Source organism: Mus musculus, chromosome 4, assembly GCF_000001635.26.
Source record: "Mus musculus strain C57BL/6J chromosome 4, GRCm38.p6 C57BL/6J".
In the NCBI taxonomy this organism is placed as follows: Eukaryota; Metazoa; Chordata; class Mammalia; order Rodentia; family Muridae; genus Mus; species Mus musculus.
The window spans coordinates 149,040,296-149,060,720 of record NC_000070.6 but is presented as its reverse complement, the minus strand read 5'-3'; the positions used below and the strand labels follow the sequence as shown (position 1 = coordinate 149,060,720).

The window sequence follows — 20,425 nt, the reverse complement described above, 5'->3', positions numbered from 1 at the left end:
CCACAATTCATACTGTGTCAGTTTAATAAATGCACTACTTAAATTATGAAATTACAAAAGAAAAAAGAGAATGCACTTATTCAGACTCTTAATACATTAAAAATAAGGCATTAAAACTCGGGCTTTTTTTTTTCTTCCAGAATCAATAATGAACAGGAAGGGTTGTAGACATTAACAGTCACGGACATCCAAACTCTTATACATAAATTATCTTAGAAAAAATGCACAGAAGACTTGAATAATGTAAATACATTAATGCATTTAATAATTTAAACATTAAAGCACAAGCAGGAATTTGAGGCAGAGGCAGATCTGAGGTAAGGGATTGGTCCTAGAGCGCGTGTGTCCTAGGATCGATGGGTGATTTCCCCTTGAGGCACCCTGGAAAGAGAGTGCCTGGCTGGCTGCTGTGGCTTCCCATGCCAAGAATGCCTGGACATTCCTGATCTCAGCTACTCCCAGCCCCTTATTTTTGTGCATACCAACCTTCATCTTTAGTTTTTGCATCCTCCAGTCTTATGTTTTTACCTGTTTGTTTGGTAGAAAATCAAATGCTTCCACTTCAAATAACAGTGAACTTAGAGAATGTTTTGATTGGAAAACCAAACCAAATTTAAAAATCCTTTGGCCAGCTCTGGCAGTTGGCGCTTTGGGAATAAGATCTGGAGACCGGATATAGTGGAGGCAGAAATGGTAGCCCAGTTTTGCCATGGGCACTGGGCGTAGCAGTGGCAAGTGGCCCGTGCCAGGAAGCCTCAGTGGTCAGTGCGCGTGCCTGGCCTTGATGTGCTTGTCTGGCTATGATTAGTACACCGGTGTCACCTGTTTCTCCCTCCCACAACTGTGTTGGTAGTGACAGACACTCACTGAAATCGTGGACACCAGCATTGTGACATACTGTGGGAAGAACCAATGGCCAGCCAGGACTTTGTGCTTTAAGCTTCATTTGAATCCTGACAGTGTTTTCGTAGTTCCTAACCTGGTTTTGTACTGTAATCCTGGGTAAGAAACTTAGGTATTCTAACTAAGAACTTCTGTTTCCTTGTAGAGGAGATGTGTTTATTTGGCAAATCATGGAAATGTTGTCTGATTATTGCCTGCTGTGGGATGCTTGGGAAATAGCTGTTGGATGGTAGGGGCAGAGCACAACCCATTTTCCTTTTTGCCAAACCTGCTGGAATTTTTTTTACTGCCTCTCGATTCTTCTGCCTGAAACCTTACCTAGAATTAGTCAGTTTTTTTTCTTTTAAGATTTATTTATTTATGTATATGAGTTTATGACAGAAAGGGACATTAGATCACCGTATGGATGGTTGTGAGCCACCGTGTGGTTGCTGGGAATTGAACTCCTTAGACCTCTGGGGGAGCAAGCAGCCTGTGCTTTACCCACTATCTGGAATTGTTTTAAGTAGGCCCAGAGCAGACCTTGTCTTTTCTGGCATCTGGGTTGTTATTTGTAACTGTTTTCAGATTTTGTGAAATCCAAAGTCAGTGCGGCTCTCCTGATTACAAGCTGCCTCCACAGAGCCACTTTCAGGAGTGAGGCTACAGGCAGCAAATCGCATAGCTAAGGAACGGCATGGAGGGTGAGCGAGCGGGCAAGGGCTCACATCGCGCCCCACAGCCGCTGAACAGTGGTGGTGCTTCGTGAGCCTTTCCCTGCCTGGCTTATAGTAAGGTTCAGTCCTGCGATAGATAACTGGGCTCCAGACCTGCCTGCTGCGTTTATTTCTCCCCAGAGATGTCAGAGTCCAGCCCTGATGAGTGGTCCGCTCTCCAGCCTGCATTCCACACTCATCCTGGCAGAGGGAAGCGGGTAGAGCAGGTGAGCAGGGAGAACCAGCGTCTCCTGCAGTTCTGCTAGTCACACCTAGCAAAGCTTTCTCCTCTGTCAGGTTCCGAGAACTGTTTTATGGCCTTAAGCACACACTTGGCCCACATCAGATGAGGGTGGGCTGGACTGGCCAGTGGGGCCTGAGACGCCTTTGCTTTTGTTGGGTGCAAGTGAGGCAGCCGATCATAGCGCTGATAGGGTCAGCTCACCACGTACATCTCATATGCAGATTCCCTTTGAAGAGAGAGGAGTCAGGTTCATTAATTAAAGGAGCCTGGCTCAAGAGGCCTGTAATTAGAGGTGCTAGAAATCTGAATTTGAAGAGATGTGTGCAGCTGCGTTCTGAAACTGTAGGGAGGTGCAGGCTGTGGGCAGGAATGTGGCTGAACCAGATTTGGAAGACTCAGCGTGTGGCAGAATTCTCCCTTAAACTTGTGTTCTTTGCAACTTTCTGTTGTGTTCACACCAACAGGCTGGCCTAGCGAGAGGAGGAGGGTGGGAGGGGGCTTCCTTAGCTTCCACGCTGAGCCCTCGGCAACAGGGATGATGTCCTGGATGTGTAGGTGTAGTTCTTGAGAAAGCTGAATTTCTTTGTGACATGACCTAAGAGACGGGGAGGAGAGACAGTGACTGCCGTGCAGAGTCATCTGTGCCAGGCATATGCTGGACTCCAGGTTCTGAAGAGGAGGTAGTTGTGGGTGGTGCATTCTGAAGACCTGGGTGATCAGGCACCACCCGTGATTGTGGGCCGCAAGATGCAGGAAGCTCCTGCCTTCGAGCTTTGTGTCCTTCAGGGTGTTTTATAGACCTTGTCTTCTGCAAAGGGTTGGAGCAACAGACAGTGCTCTCTGCTCTTCTTACATTCTCGGGTATAGTGTACTTAGTAAGTACTAAGAAATTCGTGAACCCTTCAGCCAAGGAATAGATGGAGAATCTCAGCTCACTGCATTTGCCCTATGCAGATGTGATTCAATTAGATTGAAACCCATTTAGCAGAGTGGTTTTGTGAAATAAATAACTTTTGAAGCAAGGCCACCGTACATAGTAACGCTGTGTTTACTAGGTGAAGACCTACGGCCACCGTACTCTCTGCCTTCCTGCCTGCCCACCCACCTCTTGCCCCAAAGTGCTGGCTCCCAGGCAGGCAGGCAGGCAGGCAGCACGGGGCTCTTTACAGAAAGAAACGCCTCTCCGTCACTTCCTGGCCCAGGAATTTCATCCTTGATTTACAGTGCTTAGATTGTTAGCGCTGTTGAAGGGGAGACAGTGTGAAGGTCCTTGTGTCCGCTTTGTCCTCTGTGGGAGAAAGAAAGCCGGTCGTGTTTCTTCCCGTGTGCCTGTCACAGCGGTGCCAGAGGAGAGGAGTAGCCACGCTCTGTGTCTTCTTTTCTTCACACTCCACACTGTGTGCTATCTAACGGGGGAACGATTTTGAGAGCACACTTCTGAAATAGTGGAAAGGTTCCCCTTGCACCCTCTTTTTCTAGCAACCCCCCACCCCCAGCACATTCCAGATAATGCGCTGCCTAGATCTCCCTATTTAGACGCGCTGCCGTGCTGGGGGCTGCTGCGCTTTCTGCCGGTCCTTTAGTGCTCATGGGTGGTGCTGCACTAAGTGGTCGTGGCAGAGGGCAGCGAGGACTGTGGGGAAAGCACAGATGCTCTCTGGAAGGAGAGTGCTTAAAAGCCAGAGGGCAGCAAGGTGCTGGGCTTGAAAGCACCTGGTGAGGATGCCTGGACTTTGAGTTCTGTCTGCTGCGCTAGGTTTGTAATAGGCTACCTGATTACAAAGGCGTTGCCAAGGCCGCGTCGTCCCAAGCCAGGCTGTGCATTAGGTGCACTAATCCTTTGCAGTGATGCTGGACTCAGTTGGAAAATTGCAAGTGTGCGTGTAGCGTGTAGCGTGTCTTGTTCCATCTGGGGCGGTGGGTGTTTCTACACAGACCTCCATGTGAGGCTTTCTCTCAGCCACCCAACGTTGCGTTCCTTGGTGGAAAGAAGCCTTCTACCACCAGTGACTTTTAAAAAGTAATTTTTCTATTTATTTCACGTGATCATTTTGTGATTTAACATATTAACGTGCAGATAAATATAATAGTGACATGCCAAGTCCTTGGGCCTGGCATGTTGGAACAGAAAGAAATACCTAATTGCATCAAAACCACTAAGTTCATGTGTGTGGAGCCCATCAAGCTGAAAGCACCCAGACAGCATCTGCTGTTATCAAATCACTCACGACTCCAGCTAATTAAAATAGAGCTTCATTTTTCTGAACCATTGTTTGGCAGGAATTTGAAACGGGTCTAACCCAATTTCTGCGTGTTTATGAGCCTTTATTATATCAGAGGTACTTTTCTGTAAATGTACAGGGCAGCACTAAATGAATTGATCCACACAGCAGCACTCGGGACTCACTGTGGACACACTGTGGACTCATGGTGGACACACTGGATGCACTGTAGGCTCACTGTGGACACACTGTGGACACAGTTGGACTCTCTGTGGACTTGCTAATGATGCATAGTCCAGCCTCTGGTTTTTGGACATTCTCCTGAGAGTTTCGCATTCTCTCTTTAGCTTCTGCTCCTTGCTTTTCTTTCTCCCCCTTTGTAGTAAAAAAAAAAAAAAGTGAACTTTTACTTTTAGCCTCTTTTTTTTTTTCATTTAAAAAAAGGAAAAACTGTTTCCTTAACGTTCCTTTTTCTCTTGGGTGCGATTGCCCTCAGTTCCTGCTGCTCTCTGTCCTTCCTTCCTCCTGCTGCTTCTCCCTTCTGCACCCTTTGCCTTGTCCTTCTCCTTTCTGCCCCTTCCATGTTTACTGAAGCATCCTGTGCCTTTGTCCATGAGCAGGGAGGGGGTTAGGAGGAAGGTGCCTGTGGAGGCAGAGCCTCTGGCTGAGGGACGTGACGTCAGCCAGTGTTGCATCTCTGCTTGCTTACGTGCTTTATTTTTCAAACCACATCTACTCTACTTTATAGTCTAATAATCCTGCTTTGAAGATGAAAGCACCGTATAAATGCTAACTAATTACTCCTTGTAACCTTGGCGAGTGTCTGAAGCAGCACCAGTTCCATTTTACAGATGTGGAGCGGAAACTGGATGAGTCTGAAAGGCCACTGAGGAAGCTGGTGGCTGCAGTAGAACCGAATCTGGGGCATCCTTGGCTTTGATTCTTGATGATTACCTCTTAGGGGAGTAACCTTTCCCTCCACACGAGGCCTCTGTCTAAGGTGAGATGCAGAAAGGCTTCCCGTTTCTCCCTTCCCTTTACAGCCTCGAAGCCCTCTGGAGTTCACTTGCAGTCTTCAGACGTTAAGTGAATTTCTAGGTAATTCCTGAGAAGAGAGATGCCAAGCCACTTTCAGGCTGGTGAAAACCCTGTCCATTATGTCTCGGTGTGGAGGCGCTTGCACTCATTCCAGCAGCTTCCAGTAAATGTGCTCGCATCACATGCGCTGGCCCAGTGACCAGAGTGTTGTAGGAAGCGCTGCCATGTTTGATTGGATTTAGCCATTTTGGAATGACAAGTGTATGAAGCGGTCTCTCGAATTACCGTGGCCTTTGTTACCGCTAATGTGTCCTGACATCACAGGTGTCGCCTCGCTCTCCAGAAAGGACTTGGCTCTTGTCAAACCAAAGGGCAGAATTCTCAAAAACGTTGGTGCAGTGAGTGAGACCCTTGCTTGCTGTGGTTACAAAGCAGAGAGGATGTGTCTGTGGGAAGGAAGACTCACTTTTCTTCCAGGGTTTCAGAACACGGGTCAGGAAGTAATGCTTTGTACAGTGAGAGGACCAGTGGGAGGCAGGGTCAAGAAAGGAGAGCTTCAATCATTTGAAAGATGGAGCTCCGAGGGTCCAGCACTGACTGTATGCTCATCTGTAATCCCAGCAGCCTGGAGGCTGGGCCTCGGAACCTGGGCTAGAAGGCAAGCCTGGGCTGCAGAGGGAAGGGGAAGGCAGTGTCTGCAGGCACTGAGGGAGTGAGGAAATGAGCTCCCTACCACTGTAAATGTTTAAGTAGAGGCTCGCTGATCATTTGTCATGGTCATTGAAGAAGGAGGCCTTGATGCTGAGTTGAGTGGGACCAGGTGGCCTCAGGTTGCTTTTGGCTTCTTCGCTTGCCCTAGATTATGGCAGCAGAGCCACATCTTTCTTGTTCCTTTTGATTTTCTAAGACCTGGCATACTGTGAGGACCCAGTAAATGCTCAGTAACTACTCATTATTTAATCGTTTGCTTCCTGATTCCCAGTCTAACTTGTGTAAAAACTCTTGTTGTGCAGTCTAGGAAACCAGCCCCTGCATCCCGCCCCTGCACCCCGCCCCCAGCCTCTGGATGGCTCTGCCTTCTCAGTGGTCACGGAGGCCTGCAAGAAAAGAATGAGAGCAAACCCTCTACAACTTCTGGCTAGGAATGATTGTAAATGGATTGAATATTTTCCTGCTTTATTAAGCATAGTATCTAGTATATAATTTAATACTGATGATTTAGTATCATCATTTCAGATGTGAATGTTTATGTTGTGTTGTAAGCATAGGCCTGTTTCGAGTAAACCTTGTTGAAATACAGATGTGTTTTTGTATTGGCCTCTGCTCGGAATGGCTCTCCGTGCTAAATGACCCCAAAGTAGTAACTTTGAGGATATTTTGCTTGCTTCTTGTAGATATTCCTCTCTGGAGTTTGCTGTCAGCCCTTTCTTTTCTTCCTCTGCGTCTCTGTTCTCTAGGTGACCTCCTGCTTGTTAGCTGCTTTCTCCTGACACCGTGTAACCAGGCACGAGTTAGAATAGATAGTGCATATGTGAGGATGTTCTGTCTGCAGGAAAGATGGGCTCTACCCACGTCGTTTTGTGGTACTTCTTTCTCCATCCTTTCCTGTTCTCCATCCTCCAAATAGTTTAGTCTTTAAACAATGACGACGATGACAACGACAACAACAGCAACAACAAAACAACGTCTCTATACAGTCCTAGCTGTCCTAGAACTCACAGAGATCCTCCCAACTCTGCCTCCTGACTGCTCTGATTAAAGGTGTGTACCGCCACGGCCCGCTAGATATAATTTTTTAGAAAAGAAAAGTTGGGTCTTATCCCTAATTTCTCATCTTTGAAATTTAAAAAATGTCTTGATCTGTGTATATGTGTACACACCCTCACTTCCTCGTCCCCTCCTCTCTTCTTCTTTCTCTCCGTCGTCTTTCCCTTTCTCTGATATCTCTGTCTTTCTCTTATGCATGTGAAATGTGTGTGTTGATTTGAGGCCTGTAGGTACAAGTTTGGAGGTCAGAGGACAACCTCAGGCTTCTTTCTGTCCTCACTTTGCATTTTGTTCGAGGCAGAGTATCTCTTGCCTTGTCACTGTATGCATCAAACTAGTGGGCCCCTAGCTTCCAGGGACTTCTGAGTCTGCTGTAGCCAGCCGTGCTGGGATTTCAGGTGCATGCCGTCGTGCCTGGCTCTGTGGGTATGAGGGTATGAGGCTACAAGCTGGACTCCTTGTGCTTGTGATGCCATCAGCTCCACCCTTGTCCCAAACTAACTTTGTCCTAAGACCACATCCTTGGCCCAGGTAGGTATCGTAGACCTCCTAATGAAATTGACTTAGAAATGAAATAATTTAGTTGAGCAGTGGTTCTGCGCACCTTTAATCCCAGTGCTCGGGAGGCAAATGGGAGGCAAATGTAGGGAGATCTCCAAGTTCAAGGCCAGCCTGGTTTGCAGTGAGATCCAGGACAGCCAGGGGGCCACACAGAGAAACCCTGTCTCACAAAACCAAAAAGCAAAGAAAATAGCACAGCAACGGTCATGAAGATCATGAGGCACATAAGCAAAGGGCTTGGTCACATGGTCACGGCACAGGGAAGCTTGGCACACTGGCATCAGTCATAGACAGTGTCTATGCTTTCTCAGGACCCGGCTTGCTCTCTGTCCCGCCACACCATTAGCCTTGTTCCTTGCCCATTTTGAGCAGACTGTGCATAAATAAGGAAATGTAGACACTTGTGTAAAGTTTAGAAAAAATGACAGAGAGAAATGCTCTGCTGTCTGGTGAACAGGTTGAGGCTTCTGGCTGCGGCTGCGGCTGCGGCTGCGGCTGCGGCTGCGGCTGCAGCCGTGGCCTTGGCCGTGTTTGCACTTGAGACTGATGTCCATATCGAAGGAGCTTTAATCCTTTCAAATTTACAAGAAATGCTGTTTCCTTTTAGTTACAAAAAAAAAAAAAAGTCAAAGAGAACATTTGATTTGAGGAAGCAAAAGTCTAGAAAATGTATCCGGGAGTCCTCGTCAATTTGAGGCATAATGAAATATAAAAAATACTCAATAAAAGCTCCTTTATTACTTTAACTGTTTAAATGTGGAGTTTTTAGCCATCAGGTTAATGTTTTGGTATCATTTTTTTATTTGATTGTGAGCACTTTTCCAGGTAGCTCTGCCGCTCGAGCGCTAATCAGATTCCCCCAGATGAGTGGTGCTCGCTGTAGACTGACATCACCGCGCTCTCGCTTCCACGTTATTTTATTTGTCTTTCCTGTAAAAGTTAATAACTCCGTGTCCATGTGTTCAAACAGTCAGGGAGAGAGAGAGGGGGGAGAGAGAACAAGAGGCGACGAGTGATGGTGCTTCAGGAGGCTCGTTTGAGGACATTTCGGGGATGCTTATGATTTTCAAATATCTTACCCTATGAAGAGAGTGCAAGCAATTAAGACCACAGAGCAGGATGGTCATTCATAATTCTTTGGATAACAGGGGCGAACTTCCTCCTGTTCCCCACGCAGAGCTGGAAGGAGTTTGAAATGAGTTACCATTGATTTTGAGACGGGTACTCAATAAAGCTGGCTCTTAATGGTGAGAACTGTGTAGAGTTAGTGTTAATGGCGTGCGCATCGCATGCTCCTTTGGCCTGCCCTAGATGCCCGTGCTGGAGAGCGCCAGGCTCAGGCGCAGAAGCCCCTTTGACCTTCCTTTGCCGGGAGGATACAGTTGTGTACCCAACATGGCCAAGGTGCTCAGGAGACCTTTGTGGATCTTTTTTTAAATTATTTTTCTTTCCCAGCAAGGTCTTACTGTGTAGCTCTGGCTGCTCTGGAGCTTACACAGATGTGCCTACCTCTTCCCTCCCAAGTTCTGGGACTAAAGGCTGGTGCCACCACACACTACTGTTGCCACCTCTCCCTCAGCCACTGCTCCTCCTCTTCTCCCTCCCTCCCCCTTCCCCTCCCCTTCCCCCTTCCCATATGTGTATATCTCTTAATAGCGGGAGTTGTTTTTGTTTTGTTTTTAAGATTTATTTATTTTATGTATGTAAGTACACTGTAGCTGTCTTCAGACACACCAGAAGAGGGCATCAGATCCCATTAAGATGGTTGTGAGCCATCATGTGGTTGCTGGGAATTGAACTCAGGACCTCTGGTAGAGCGATCGGTAGTATAGCTGGAGTTGTTAATAACAGCAGTGTTGAAGATCTCTAGTGAGAGGTTGCTGGACCGGTTCAAGCCCTGAGAACTGTTACCCTGTGTGATGGACTTCCTTGCTGAGCTTAAGATTTCTAAATTGAAGTTTATTAGAAAATCTGCTTGAGGTGTTATGTGTGTGTGTGAGTGTATGTGTGTTGTTTTGTTTTAAATAGTTTGCACCTTCATAGTAAAAAGGGCCCCTGGCACAGGTCAGACAGTGGGTGTGAGAACCACGTGTGCCTTCCTTACTTCAGTACCTTTAACTTGCGAACATCAGAGGTCCCTCTGTGTTGGACAGTTTGGATGGGACACTTAGGAAGTTGTCTACAGACATGGGACTTGTGTTAGGGACTGTATTATTAGCATGTATGACCTGGCCATGAACTTGTTTCATGGGATATGTGGGACATCTGATGTCTGCTGCCCCATCCCGGCAGAGAGAGTCGGTTCCAATAGAGAACCCATTTCTGCCTGCTGTCTTGGCCTGGGTGTGCTGAGGGAACAATTCCCTCCCAGAGGAGCTGCTCACAGCTCGCCATCCGAGTAGTGCATTTCCAATTCCTATGTTGTACTCTGGTTTGAAAATCCTCGAGCCGGCCAGCATTCTCTGCCGTGAACCACACTCTGCGTGCAGAGTCACACTGCTGCTTTACTCTGCAGAGGGCCAGGAAGTGCTCTAGAGCGACAGCAGGAGTCAGGACTTGGTTGTCTGGTGTCGGCCACAGGTCTGCTGCTTGGTGGAGCTGCAGGTGATCTTTAGCTGTCCAAATCTGCCATTTCTAACTTTTGCTATCTTTAATTAACTAATTAATTTTCTTTAACATGTATGAGTGTTTTGTCTGCATGTTTGTCTATGTACTACTTGTGTGCCTGGTGCCTGCAGATGCCAAAAGAGGGTTGGATCCCCCAGGAATTGGAGTTATAGACAGTTGTGAGCCTATCTATGAGTGCTGGGAATGGAATCCAGTCCTCTTAACTGCTGAGCCATCCATCCATCTCTCTAGCCCCAGATTCTTGGAACTTAAGCTATTTGTAGGCTGTGGCAGCTCCTTTCTGTATTCAAACCTTAGTTGTCGATGCTTTAGTCCCTTTCCCCCTTAGCTATCTGTCCGAGGTACCAGTTAATGACTCCTCAGAAGGTTTTAGCTTATACAGATATTTCAGCACACTCCTGCAGTCTCAGCATCTTGGCAGGCCGAGGCAGGAGGCTATGAATTCTGAGCCTGCCAGTGCATGTAATGGAGACAACATTTCCCGATGCCGACATTCTCTCCCGTGGAACACACAAGCCCATCTTGCCCTGTGATCAGCAGGTGTCAAGCCCTCCAGAGGGAGTGCTTCACATGCCACCTGGTAGTCATTTATTTTGTGTCCAGCCCCAGTGATGACTTAATCCTTAAGGTTGCCACTTTCAGGGACACAACCTTTCTTTGTTCCTGTCACAGCTTAGTCATGCATGACAAGAGAGAACTTGGCCCAGACTTGAGAAGTGGGAGCTGCAGTAGTTCTCTATGAGCCAAGCTCTTGAGCTCCTGAGCGGAGCAGTAATTGGGAAAGCATAACATTTAGCGAGCAGCAGAGAGAAGGAACCCAGGTATCATCAGGAAGGTCCTGGGGCCGGCCTGCTGCATAGCTTTAGTGCTGGTCTCCAGCTCGCCGCTCTCCTTAGGAGCATCAGCACCGTGGACACTGAGTCATTACATTCCTTTGCAGTGATTCAACTCAGCAGCTTGACACCTTCATTAATTTTACAACACAAAGCCTGGGTGTTTTCTGCTTCCTCTTTAGCAGTGCAGGGAGTTAGAGGGGCTGCGGACAAGAGCAGCAAGGAGCTATGGAGAGATGCTGCTCTGGGCTTTGAGTGCCTTGCTCTTGTTGGTGCTTCCCGGGATCAAGTCTCCGACTCTTGCTACCACTCAGTTCTGGCGCGTAAACCTTTTATTTCTGTTCCTGGCATGCTAGCTCACCGACCTCCGGCTCAGAGCCAGCTCGTTTGCCTTCTCTGCTGAGGTCACTGCTACCGTGATCCGTGTATAATGGCATTTCCCTCCTCTTTTCAGTATGGAGGCTATTACAGTTTCCTCTCTAAACAGGACTTCAAACAATCCGCTGCCAGTCGGATTTCAAAGCCAAGGAAAAGGCAAATGTCATCCTTTTTTTCTCCCCTCTTTGGGTAACTGCTTTGTTGGCTGCATCAGAAATTAGAGGGGTTGCTGTGGAAATTCAGGTGGGGATGTGTGGGGACAAGGCATTTAAATTTGCTTTTCTTTCTGCCTAAAGGAGAAAATCCTTTTCCTTCTCAACCTTTCCTAAAAAGGAACTTTGATCTTCTCAGCCCAGAGGCCGGGGTTTTCATTTCCTCTATAGCCGGCTGGCGTGTTCCGCTCCTTCTGCAGTGAGGGCACTCAGTGGTGTGCAGCATCTGCAGCCCTGCCCCGCGGCTCGCCTGCCCCAGGCTCCAGCTGCCTCTGTGCAGTAAGTTGGCCCAGAGTCCTCTGCTGAGCAGGAAAATCTCTCCCAAGTCACCTGGTCCCTGAGACCACTGTCACTTGGTACTAAGTAGTGTGGGTGGTTTAAGATAGTTTACCGCCACATTCCTCTCTGGAAGAACTATTCCCATAAAACAACAAAACACTGGCATGTGACGGGGAGTCACTCTCGCAGTATTTTTAACTAGGGCCAAGGGGGGGGAAAATGTGAATGACAGAGAGATTTCACTTTGAAAGGTAGTTTTTGCACATGCAAAGTTGCCACTTTTCATAGAGGCTTTTACTTCATTTATCAATGTTTTAAGAGAGGCTGGGGTCAATAATGCATGCTTTAGACTCCCCTAAATACAGATTTACACAATAGCCCCTAAAATATATTATGTTGAATCACGTCAACTCCTCTCTGCTGCTGTTGCTGCTGCTGCTGCTTCTTTTTTTTTGTTTTTTGTTTTTTTGTTTTTTTTTTGTTGTTTTTTTGTTTTTGTTTTTCGAGACAATGTGTCTCTGTGTAGCCCTGGCTGTCCTGGAACTCACTCTGTAGACCAGGCTGGCCTCGAACTCAGAAATCTGTCTGCCTCCCAAGTGCTGGGATTAAAGGCATGTGCCACCACGCCCAGCTTTCCTCTGTGCTTCTACAGAGGTGTTTTATTCTTTAATGTGAAAAACAAAAGGAGCAAGGAAAAGAAAACAAAGGAAATTAGGGCTCACATGCATACATAATCACTACAGGGCTGGAACCCATCTCAGCAATAGGAAGGGCACAGTGACCACAACCAGGAGATCCCAGCTGAAAGGGAGAGCCCTTCCTTTGACTCTTTGAGCACCAGGGCACTTGATGATATCCATCCCTTCCTAAGTTCAGTTAACTGTCTTTAGTTCGTGAACTTCAGGGTTTTGTGGATAGACTTTCCTTTCTTTTATTTCCTTTTTACACGTTTAATATAAATTAAATATAAATGTGTGCACCCATGCTTGCATGTGCACGCTTGTGTGCTAATTTGTAGATAAATGGGCTAAAATGTACCTCTCGATTTTGTACCCCTTAGAGAAGGAGAAAGAATTAAAAAAAAAAGTCCTAAAACCCTGTCACTGTCATCTGTTCATTTTTAATGAGCAATTTTTTAAATAAAAGAGGAAAATGAATAGGTGTTGAACCAGCCCGTGATATGTAAATGCCAACTAGTAATTACCTAAAACCTCAATTTTCATTCTGTTTCATCTTGCAAAACATTTCATTTTCCCAGAGTGAAAACACTTAATTTGGGCTGTGTGAGTTAGCCACCTCTGTTAGCTGTGTGAGCGGCCACCTCTGGCCTGCGTCGCCACTGGCTCCTGCTAGGGGGCACTTTGGCTCTGTGCTTGGCTTCCTGACTGCATGTCCACCTCAAGGTTATTCCCCTCTTGCCATTCCAGTGGTTTTGCTCTGAGAGTGCGGTGGCGCCCCTCCCCCTCCCTCGTCTGGTTTCGGGGAGCCTGTTCCTCCTCGTCCTTGCAGCAAATCGTATTGAATTTTGGCTGACCGAGCCTTCCTCTGCATATTAACTTTCCCTCCTGTACCTGGCTGTGAGACCCTTGGCTTTTCTGCATTGAATTTCACACCCGGGGAAGCAGCTCTCTGGAAGATCCCTTTTTTCCTTTTAACTTCCCGATACATTGTTTCTATTTTTCTGTTTATTGCTGTGGTTCCTCGTGGAAATTGAAGTTCCCACACGTTGGCTCTGTTGGTGCACCTGCTGTCTGTTCCCACATTCCCTTTCTTTTGCAGGCTCACAGACTTTGCTTCTGCTTTGACTTGAGGTGTGTCATCTTTTAGATGTGTTCCTACAGTGTCTTGGAATGTGACTTGCGTTTGCCCCTGCTTCCTTCCCTTCCTAGCCTGTGTCCTAACTGAAAGAGTGAAGAATTGAGAAAGAATAGAGAGCCAAACACTGTGAACTATAGATCAGAGATGCAGAAAACCAGAATTATGTTGTCCTAGGACCCTGGATCTGAGTGTGCGTTGCCTAGAATCTCAAGGCACACAGCCTCTTTAGTGAGATATATGGCTTCATAATTAGCCCGTTGCATTTTTTCACGAGTGCTAGCATCAGCGTTCTCCGATGTGTTTCTCTGATTAACAGCTGCTTTGCAACTATTTCCTTGTGCCACGGATGACCGTATTTGTCAAGGAACTCCTGACAGAGTACTGATTTCTTACTAAAACGCAACATTTCTGCTTCACGAAGGCTCTCTCCTCAGCACTGCCCGGCTTTTAAAGTCAGCCCTTGTTAAAACTGGAGCTGGCTCTGCTCTAGCGCCTGTTACCATGATCCTGGGTGTCTGCCTTAGAGCTGGATCGAGGAGCCTTTCACAGGCAATTTAATCTTGTGAGCAGTGTGGGAGCAATGGGGCACTGGAGTGGAGTTTCAGGCCTGTGTGCTGGTCATTTCCCCCTGCCCTCTAGGTGCCATCTCTCTGGGTTAAAAAGGACGTGGCTTAAGGGTTGCTAAGGTCATTAATTTTTGAATATTTTTTAATATTTTAAGCTGGCTAATGAATGCTCACATTTTAGGAGATAGATGTGTGCGTAGTACACAGAGGTGCTGGAGTTGGTGGCATTCCAAATAAGTGTCACCAGAGAGAGTGCATCAGGGCTTACATGTCAGGTGCAGAGTGCCTGAGACTCCCTCAGTCCCTGAGTTTGTTGTTAGGCAGGCTCTGTCTCCTGTCCCCCTCACGAAGAAAATAACCTGTGTTCTGAAGATTACAGCGGATGGGTCTTTAGTGGGAGAATGGCAGACACGTAGGAAGTGTCTCCTCAGTGAAGGTTATCTGGATCCTGGCTCCTCCCCCAGGCTTTACTTACCCTGCACCCTGCTCAGAGTATCAGTATCACATAGCAGCAGCACCAGAGCGCATGGCGTGGTCACAGATCCTGGTCTCACAGACAGATCCTGCTCAGGGGGCCAGTCACCTTTAATCCAGAGGTGCTTTACAGCCTGAAACCTCCCCCACTTCCTCTCTCAGTGATTGTCACAGGCTCCACCCTAACCAAAGACTGCAGAGAGGAGAGTCTGTCTGTCTGTCTGTCCTTGTCACTTTAAAGGATAAGCAGTAAAATGACAAACTTTCCTAAAACCCTGGAGTTGGTGGGTGGCAGAGTTCCTTTGTTTTGCCTTTTGGGACAATGGGGGAAATGAGAAACTTTGCTTCTGATTGTTTTCAGAGTTCATCTTGAATTTTAAAAATCAAACTAGCTACTGCTAATTTGAGGTGCACTCATTAAGAACTCAGTCAGTCTAAGAGTTGGGGACTGGACTCCACAGCAAGCGGCCCAGCAATGGCATCAGGAGTGTTGTGCCTGGCTTCTCCGTGGCTCCCGCACTCCCACAGCATGTGCAGTAAAGTTCCCAGCTCCGTTTTACATCTTTGACATTGAGACGAAGATTTGGCCTGAATTTATGTAATTTAGTTGGGCACAAATATAACCCATGAATAGTCACATTCATCCTCTAATTAGAAAATCAAATGATAACCCAGGATAGGCCACAAACTCATTGAGTCCAACCAAAGCACGCTGTGTGTGTTGGACCTTTGAGAGGGAAGTCAGTTGAACTGTCCATGAAGTTAATGAAAAGTGCCCGACAGGAGACCCAGACTGAGCACCTGGACAGTTAGTGTAGTGGGGAAGACCTTTGCATTATGGGTAAGGAGTTTTGGGATATCTTTTACCATCAACACATGAATCACAGGGCTATAAAATTCTAGATCAGACAAAGTTCTTTACCACCCTCCCCGCCCCCACCCTGTCAGTGTGCTAGTGTTTTGTGTGTGTGTGTGGGGGGGGAGTGAAGAGTGGTTGGAGAAATAATTAGAGAAAGGAGGAGAGAGGTTTGTGTGCTCACACTTACACATAGCTGTGTAGCTGGGTATCTTATTCAGCACATTACGTTGAGGCTATTAGTTTGGGTGCTTTATATTTTTGCATCTGGTGTAGTGATATCGATGCTGTTAAATATGTGATTTGCCTGTCGCCTGCATTTTCAGACAAAGATCAAGGGGAACATAAACAAGCCTCAAAAACACTTTATGTAGGTGTTTGGCAGTATTATTTTATATGACTTGAAATTAGTGAGTGGAAACTTTAAAAGAAATTGTTCATATTTTTGCAAGTTTGAAGTGTGCCGGGACTTTGTCAAATTCCCGTTAAAATAAATACGTCAATTTCATCTCCCTTCCAAATTCATTTATCTTGCTTTTTTAAAAGGTGTTTTCTACTTTACCTGATGTTTAAATTGGATTCGCTCGTTTATGCTGTTCTTTGCTATATCCCCCACGTTTTCCTTAAATGAATTACTAATGGCAGAGCACTCCATCATCCCTCTCTGCAGCCACTTTAAGGAAAGCATGGTGATCTAAACCTTTTAACCTATTAAAGATGATTTTTCCCAATTGAATCAGACCCACCACAGGTGTAATAACTAATCATTTAAACTACACCTGCTATTATGTATTTTTAAGCCATTATGCGTGTTGGATAGATGATAATTCATGTTTATTGCATTGTCCGATGGATCCGTTTTGCCTACACTAGGCTGATTAATGTATTTAAAGAAATAAGAGATGCAATTTTTAAAAAAAAAATTGATGGAATGCGCCAAGCACTGCATTGAGTGCACCATTAAACCCATCAGAACTTTGCTCTCTGACCAGAAATGCATATACCAAGGACTGTATTAAAAGAGCAAGGTGAAACCTGGGCGTTTTAGTGGTGTGATTCCGTCTTCTCGCTCTATCATGGGGAATTTTGGAAGGATGCAGGAAGGCTTTTTCTTTGTATGGGTGAATGATAGGAGCTGTGCGGTTCATGTCTCCTGCCCAAGACCTGTTCATCCACATTTCCTGTGACACCCAGTACACACATCGCAGCCACAGAGCCTGCCGCATGATACCAGCACTGTCATTTTCTTCCATGGAGAAAGTGTATTATTTTCTCAGGTGAACACAATTATCCCTAAGCCATCTGAGTGGTGCGGATTGGTGTTGACCCCAGAGGGCCTGTGTGATGTATACCTGTCCCCACTCTTTCTGGAGCATAGCGCACCCCCCACCCCACCCCTACGCCTTTTCTCTTTCCTCTCTGTCCTCTCTTTTCACCCCCTTTCTCCTTTGCTCATCCCCCCCTTTTTTCCCCTATTTCTCTTCTTTCTGTCTTTGCTCTTGAACCTTCCCTTCTCCAGGCTCTTCATCATAATGTAGAGATTTGTTAGATGTTTTTCTCTTTCCCCTGTAACCTGAGGTGATCTACTTGAGAGGGTAAGCACCATATTGGGGGCTCACACATTGAATTCTCTGTAGTCTAGAGCTGTTGGTTGTCCCACAGTCTGTGGTGGTGGTCAGGGCTGTTGGCAGTGTTGGAGGCAGCTCATCATCTGCAGGGAGCTGGGCTTAGTATCTCATGAGTGACAGGTCCAGATCTGGAAGGTTGGACACTGAGCCCAACCTTTAAGGAGAGGCCCAGGTTAAGCCTCCTACTGATCATTTATCTGGAGAATAAGGAGTTTCCCTGGCTTTCCTCCTCTTCTCTTTCTTTCTGATCCATCTTCATTTCTTTAGTTTCTGAGAACTCTGGTCTCAGGAGGGGAAGTGCAACCTGAACTTCACCCCCAGTCACAGGGCTTGCTGTTTGAATCTGTAGGATCACAGAAACATCCTTACTCCCGCCCCCCAAGAAGTGAGTGGCAAGACCGGCAGCCCTACCTTAGCAGGGGCCCATGCTTTCCTTCCCTTTGGTTATGATGAGGTGAGCTGTGCCAGCCATTCTAACTAGCCCCACTTTTCTTTTCTTTTCTTCTTTTTCTCTTTTCTTTTCTTTTCTCTTCTTTTCTCTTCTTTTCTCTTCTTTTCTCTTCTCTTCTCTTCTCTTCTCTTCCCCCCTCCCCTCCCCTCCCCTCCTCTCCTCTCCTCTCCTCTCCTCCTCCCCCCCCCCCCTCTCTCTTTCTTTTTTTGAGACAGGGTTTCTCTGAATAGCCCTGGCTGTCCTGGAACTCACTCTGTAGACCAGGCTGGCCTTGAACGCAGAAATCCGCCTGCCTCTGCCTCCCGAGTGCTGGGATTAAAGGCGTGGCCATCACGCCCAGCTAGCCCCACTTTTCTTACCGGGGCAGCTTGGCCCTTGTAAGTCTGTGGGACCAGTGCTTGTTGTGGATGGCAGGGCAGGCAGGCAGGCAGGGCAGGCAGGCAGGCAGTGCGTGAACACATGCCTTACATGTGGTGTGGAGGTTAATGGCGCTTTCATCCTCTACTTGACTTATTTGTATATATGAAGATTTCATCAACTAATATTCAGACCAGGGGTAGGTATATATTCTGTTAATATTTTGGCTTGTAGCCAAGAAATCAGAAACTTGGCCCTTTGAAGGCTAATCAGAATTCATTTCCACTGCATTGGAGGGACCGGTGTGGCCAGCCGTGGGTGTCTTTGTTACTACCTCCTTCAGCTCCAGTACTTTGCCAGGTACTACACAGGGAGCATCTTCTCTTCCCTGCCATTCCTTACCGTGTAGTTGGGGAGGCAGCCTGAACATGAGAGGAGAAGACAGTATAATTATGCCTTCAATTATATGGTACACACTACAGCACTGAAGAACTAAAAAGAGGATTGGAAGATCAGAAGGGCTTGCTGATGTAGGAAAAGCTCTGAGGAGTCAGAACAGACAGTATAAGAAAGGGTCTCTCCTCTCTTTCCCTCTGTTTCTCTCATTTCTCTGTGTGTGCACACATGTGCATGCATGTGTGCAGAAAGTATGTTTGGTGTATTATGTAATGTGTAGACAGGCAGAGATGGGCGTACATGGCACAGGAGAGTGACTGACTGAGTGTGGCTGAAGAAGCAGTCAAGGCAGGACGGCAGGAGAAGTTGAGCGCAGCTCAAAGCGCTGAGCCAAGGATGTAAGACTATTCTCTCAGATCCAGGGAAGGACTCGGGGGATCCAGGAGAGCCTAGCCTGCTGTTGAGGTGGATTTCTGCTTTAAGCAGGAGCTTGCTATATATTTGATCCCAACAATATCCTTCTGTCCGTGGCCCTGGGAACTCAAGATTTCTGGTCTTGAATTTCAGATTATTGAAGCTTACTCTCTCTGTTTTATCTTCCCCTACCAGATTGCCACAGCAGTGAAGTTCCTACAGAATTCTCGGGTCCGGCAGAGCCCACTTGCGACCAGGAGAGCATTTCTTAAGAAGAAAGGTACAGGTTTCCTTGGCAGTGTCGAGCGGCCTGTAGAACAGGCCTGGGCGGGGGCCAGGGCCAGGGCTGGGGCTGGGGCTGGGGCAGGTGGAAATCACACCAGAGACAGGTGCTGACTACGTCAAGGATTGCTCACAGCTGTCCACATGTGGGTGGGAGGTAGGCTGAGGGGACAACCCCTCAGCGGAATGCACATTTCTTCATTCACAATGGAGCAGAGAGATGACAGGATTTGAACAATTACACATCAGATATGAGGCCAAGAGCATCATGATCAGCCAGCACTCAGTAGCAGAGCTGCCCTTTGAATCACACTGAGGACTCCTGCTTTCTGGTCAGTCTGTTGGTGACCCTGACTACAAAATGACCTGCTTGGGCTAGGAGAGGTCAGCTGCCTCAGTAAAGATCCAGAAAGAAGCCAAAGACAAGGGGAGTACAGTCAGGATGAGGTCAAGCCAGGGGTCGGTCTGATTTCAGATTGTAGTGGTAAATTCCTGGGTGTTATGGTATCTCTGTAAGCCGAGATATAGTGGGTTCTGACTAGTTCTGTGTGGTTGAAGCAGATAGAACATATTCTGGTTCTGTTGGAATTTAGGGTATTTTTTTGTTTTTTGGTTTTTTTTTTTTGTTAAGCAAAGCCAACTGTCAAACTGAAAAAAGGCAGATTTTTCATTCTTAGGATAGACATTTGCTTTTCTAGAGATCTAGGAAGCTAATTATGGGGCTTTGTGTAATACTAGGGAGGGGGTGGCATTCTTCACCCCCCAAACTATTTTTTCCTTAAAAGCTAGAATATTGGCCTAAAAATTCTAGCGATTGTGTACATTTTTACTGGCTCGGAGACAATGGGATGCTCTCTTGGCACTTTGTGAGCGCCCTGTGGCGTCCCGCTGAAGCTGCTCCAGGGCCACACTCAGGCCCACACATTCAGTCACGGCAGCTGCTTAGCAGCAGACCCAGGGCAGGGTCCCCACGAAGGAGCCGCATGCATGCTGGCTGCATGGTGCTCGCCCCCATCATTAGGAGATTATTAAAATTTGGAGTGTGTTGGCTGGCCTCTCTACTCCGCAAGCATCATGCCATAAAAGAGATTTTCCTTGAAATATGTGTACCTATAGGGAGTAATTAATCATAAAAGCTTGGGGATTTCAGCTCTCTCATCAAAGCATTGAAGCAGGGGAAAGCTGAGCCTAAAAGCTGAGCTGATTACCCGGGGTAACCTGAGACAAAATCTATGGTTGCTGAGAGATCCTTAGCCCAGTACATTGTGCAGTATTATAACTGTCTGATCTTCTCCTCCACCGACAATGACCAGTTAGTCCTCATTTTCTCTCAAACGCAGCTGGGTTAGAATTTCATTTGCAGAAGGTATTTAGAGCAATTTAGAGACAAATGTCTCTGGTGTTTGCTCGGCACTTCCCCACC

At 46.9% G+C, this 20,425-nt stretch overlaps 1 protein-coding gene across 1 annotated transcript in view; it reads left to right on the top strand.

Annotated features, from left to right (window-relative positions):
- The window catches only part of Pex14 (peroxisomal biogenesis factor 14), a 139,309-nt gene that overhangs the window by 39,123 nt on the left and 79,761 nt on the right, over window positions 1-20,425 (top strand). Inside the window, exon 3 of the mRNA NM_019781.3 lies at window positions 18,916-19,000. Coding sequence (NP_062755.1) covers window positions 18,916-19,000 — 85 coding nt within the window. The remainder of the gene's footprint in view (window positions 1-18,915; window positions 19,001-20,425) is intronic.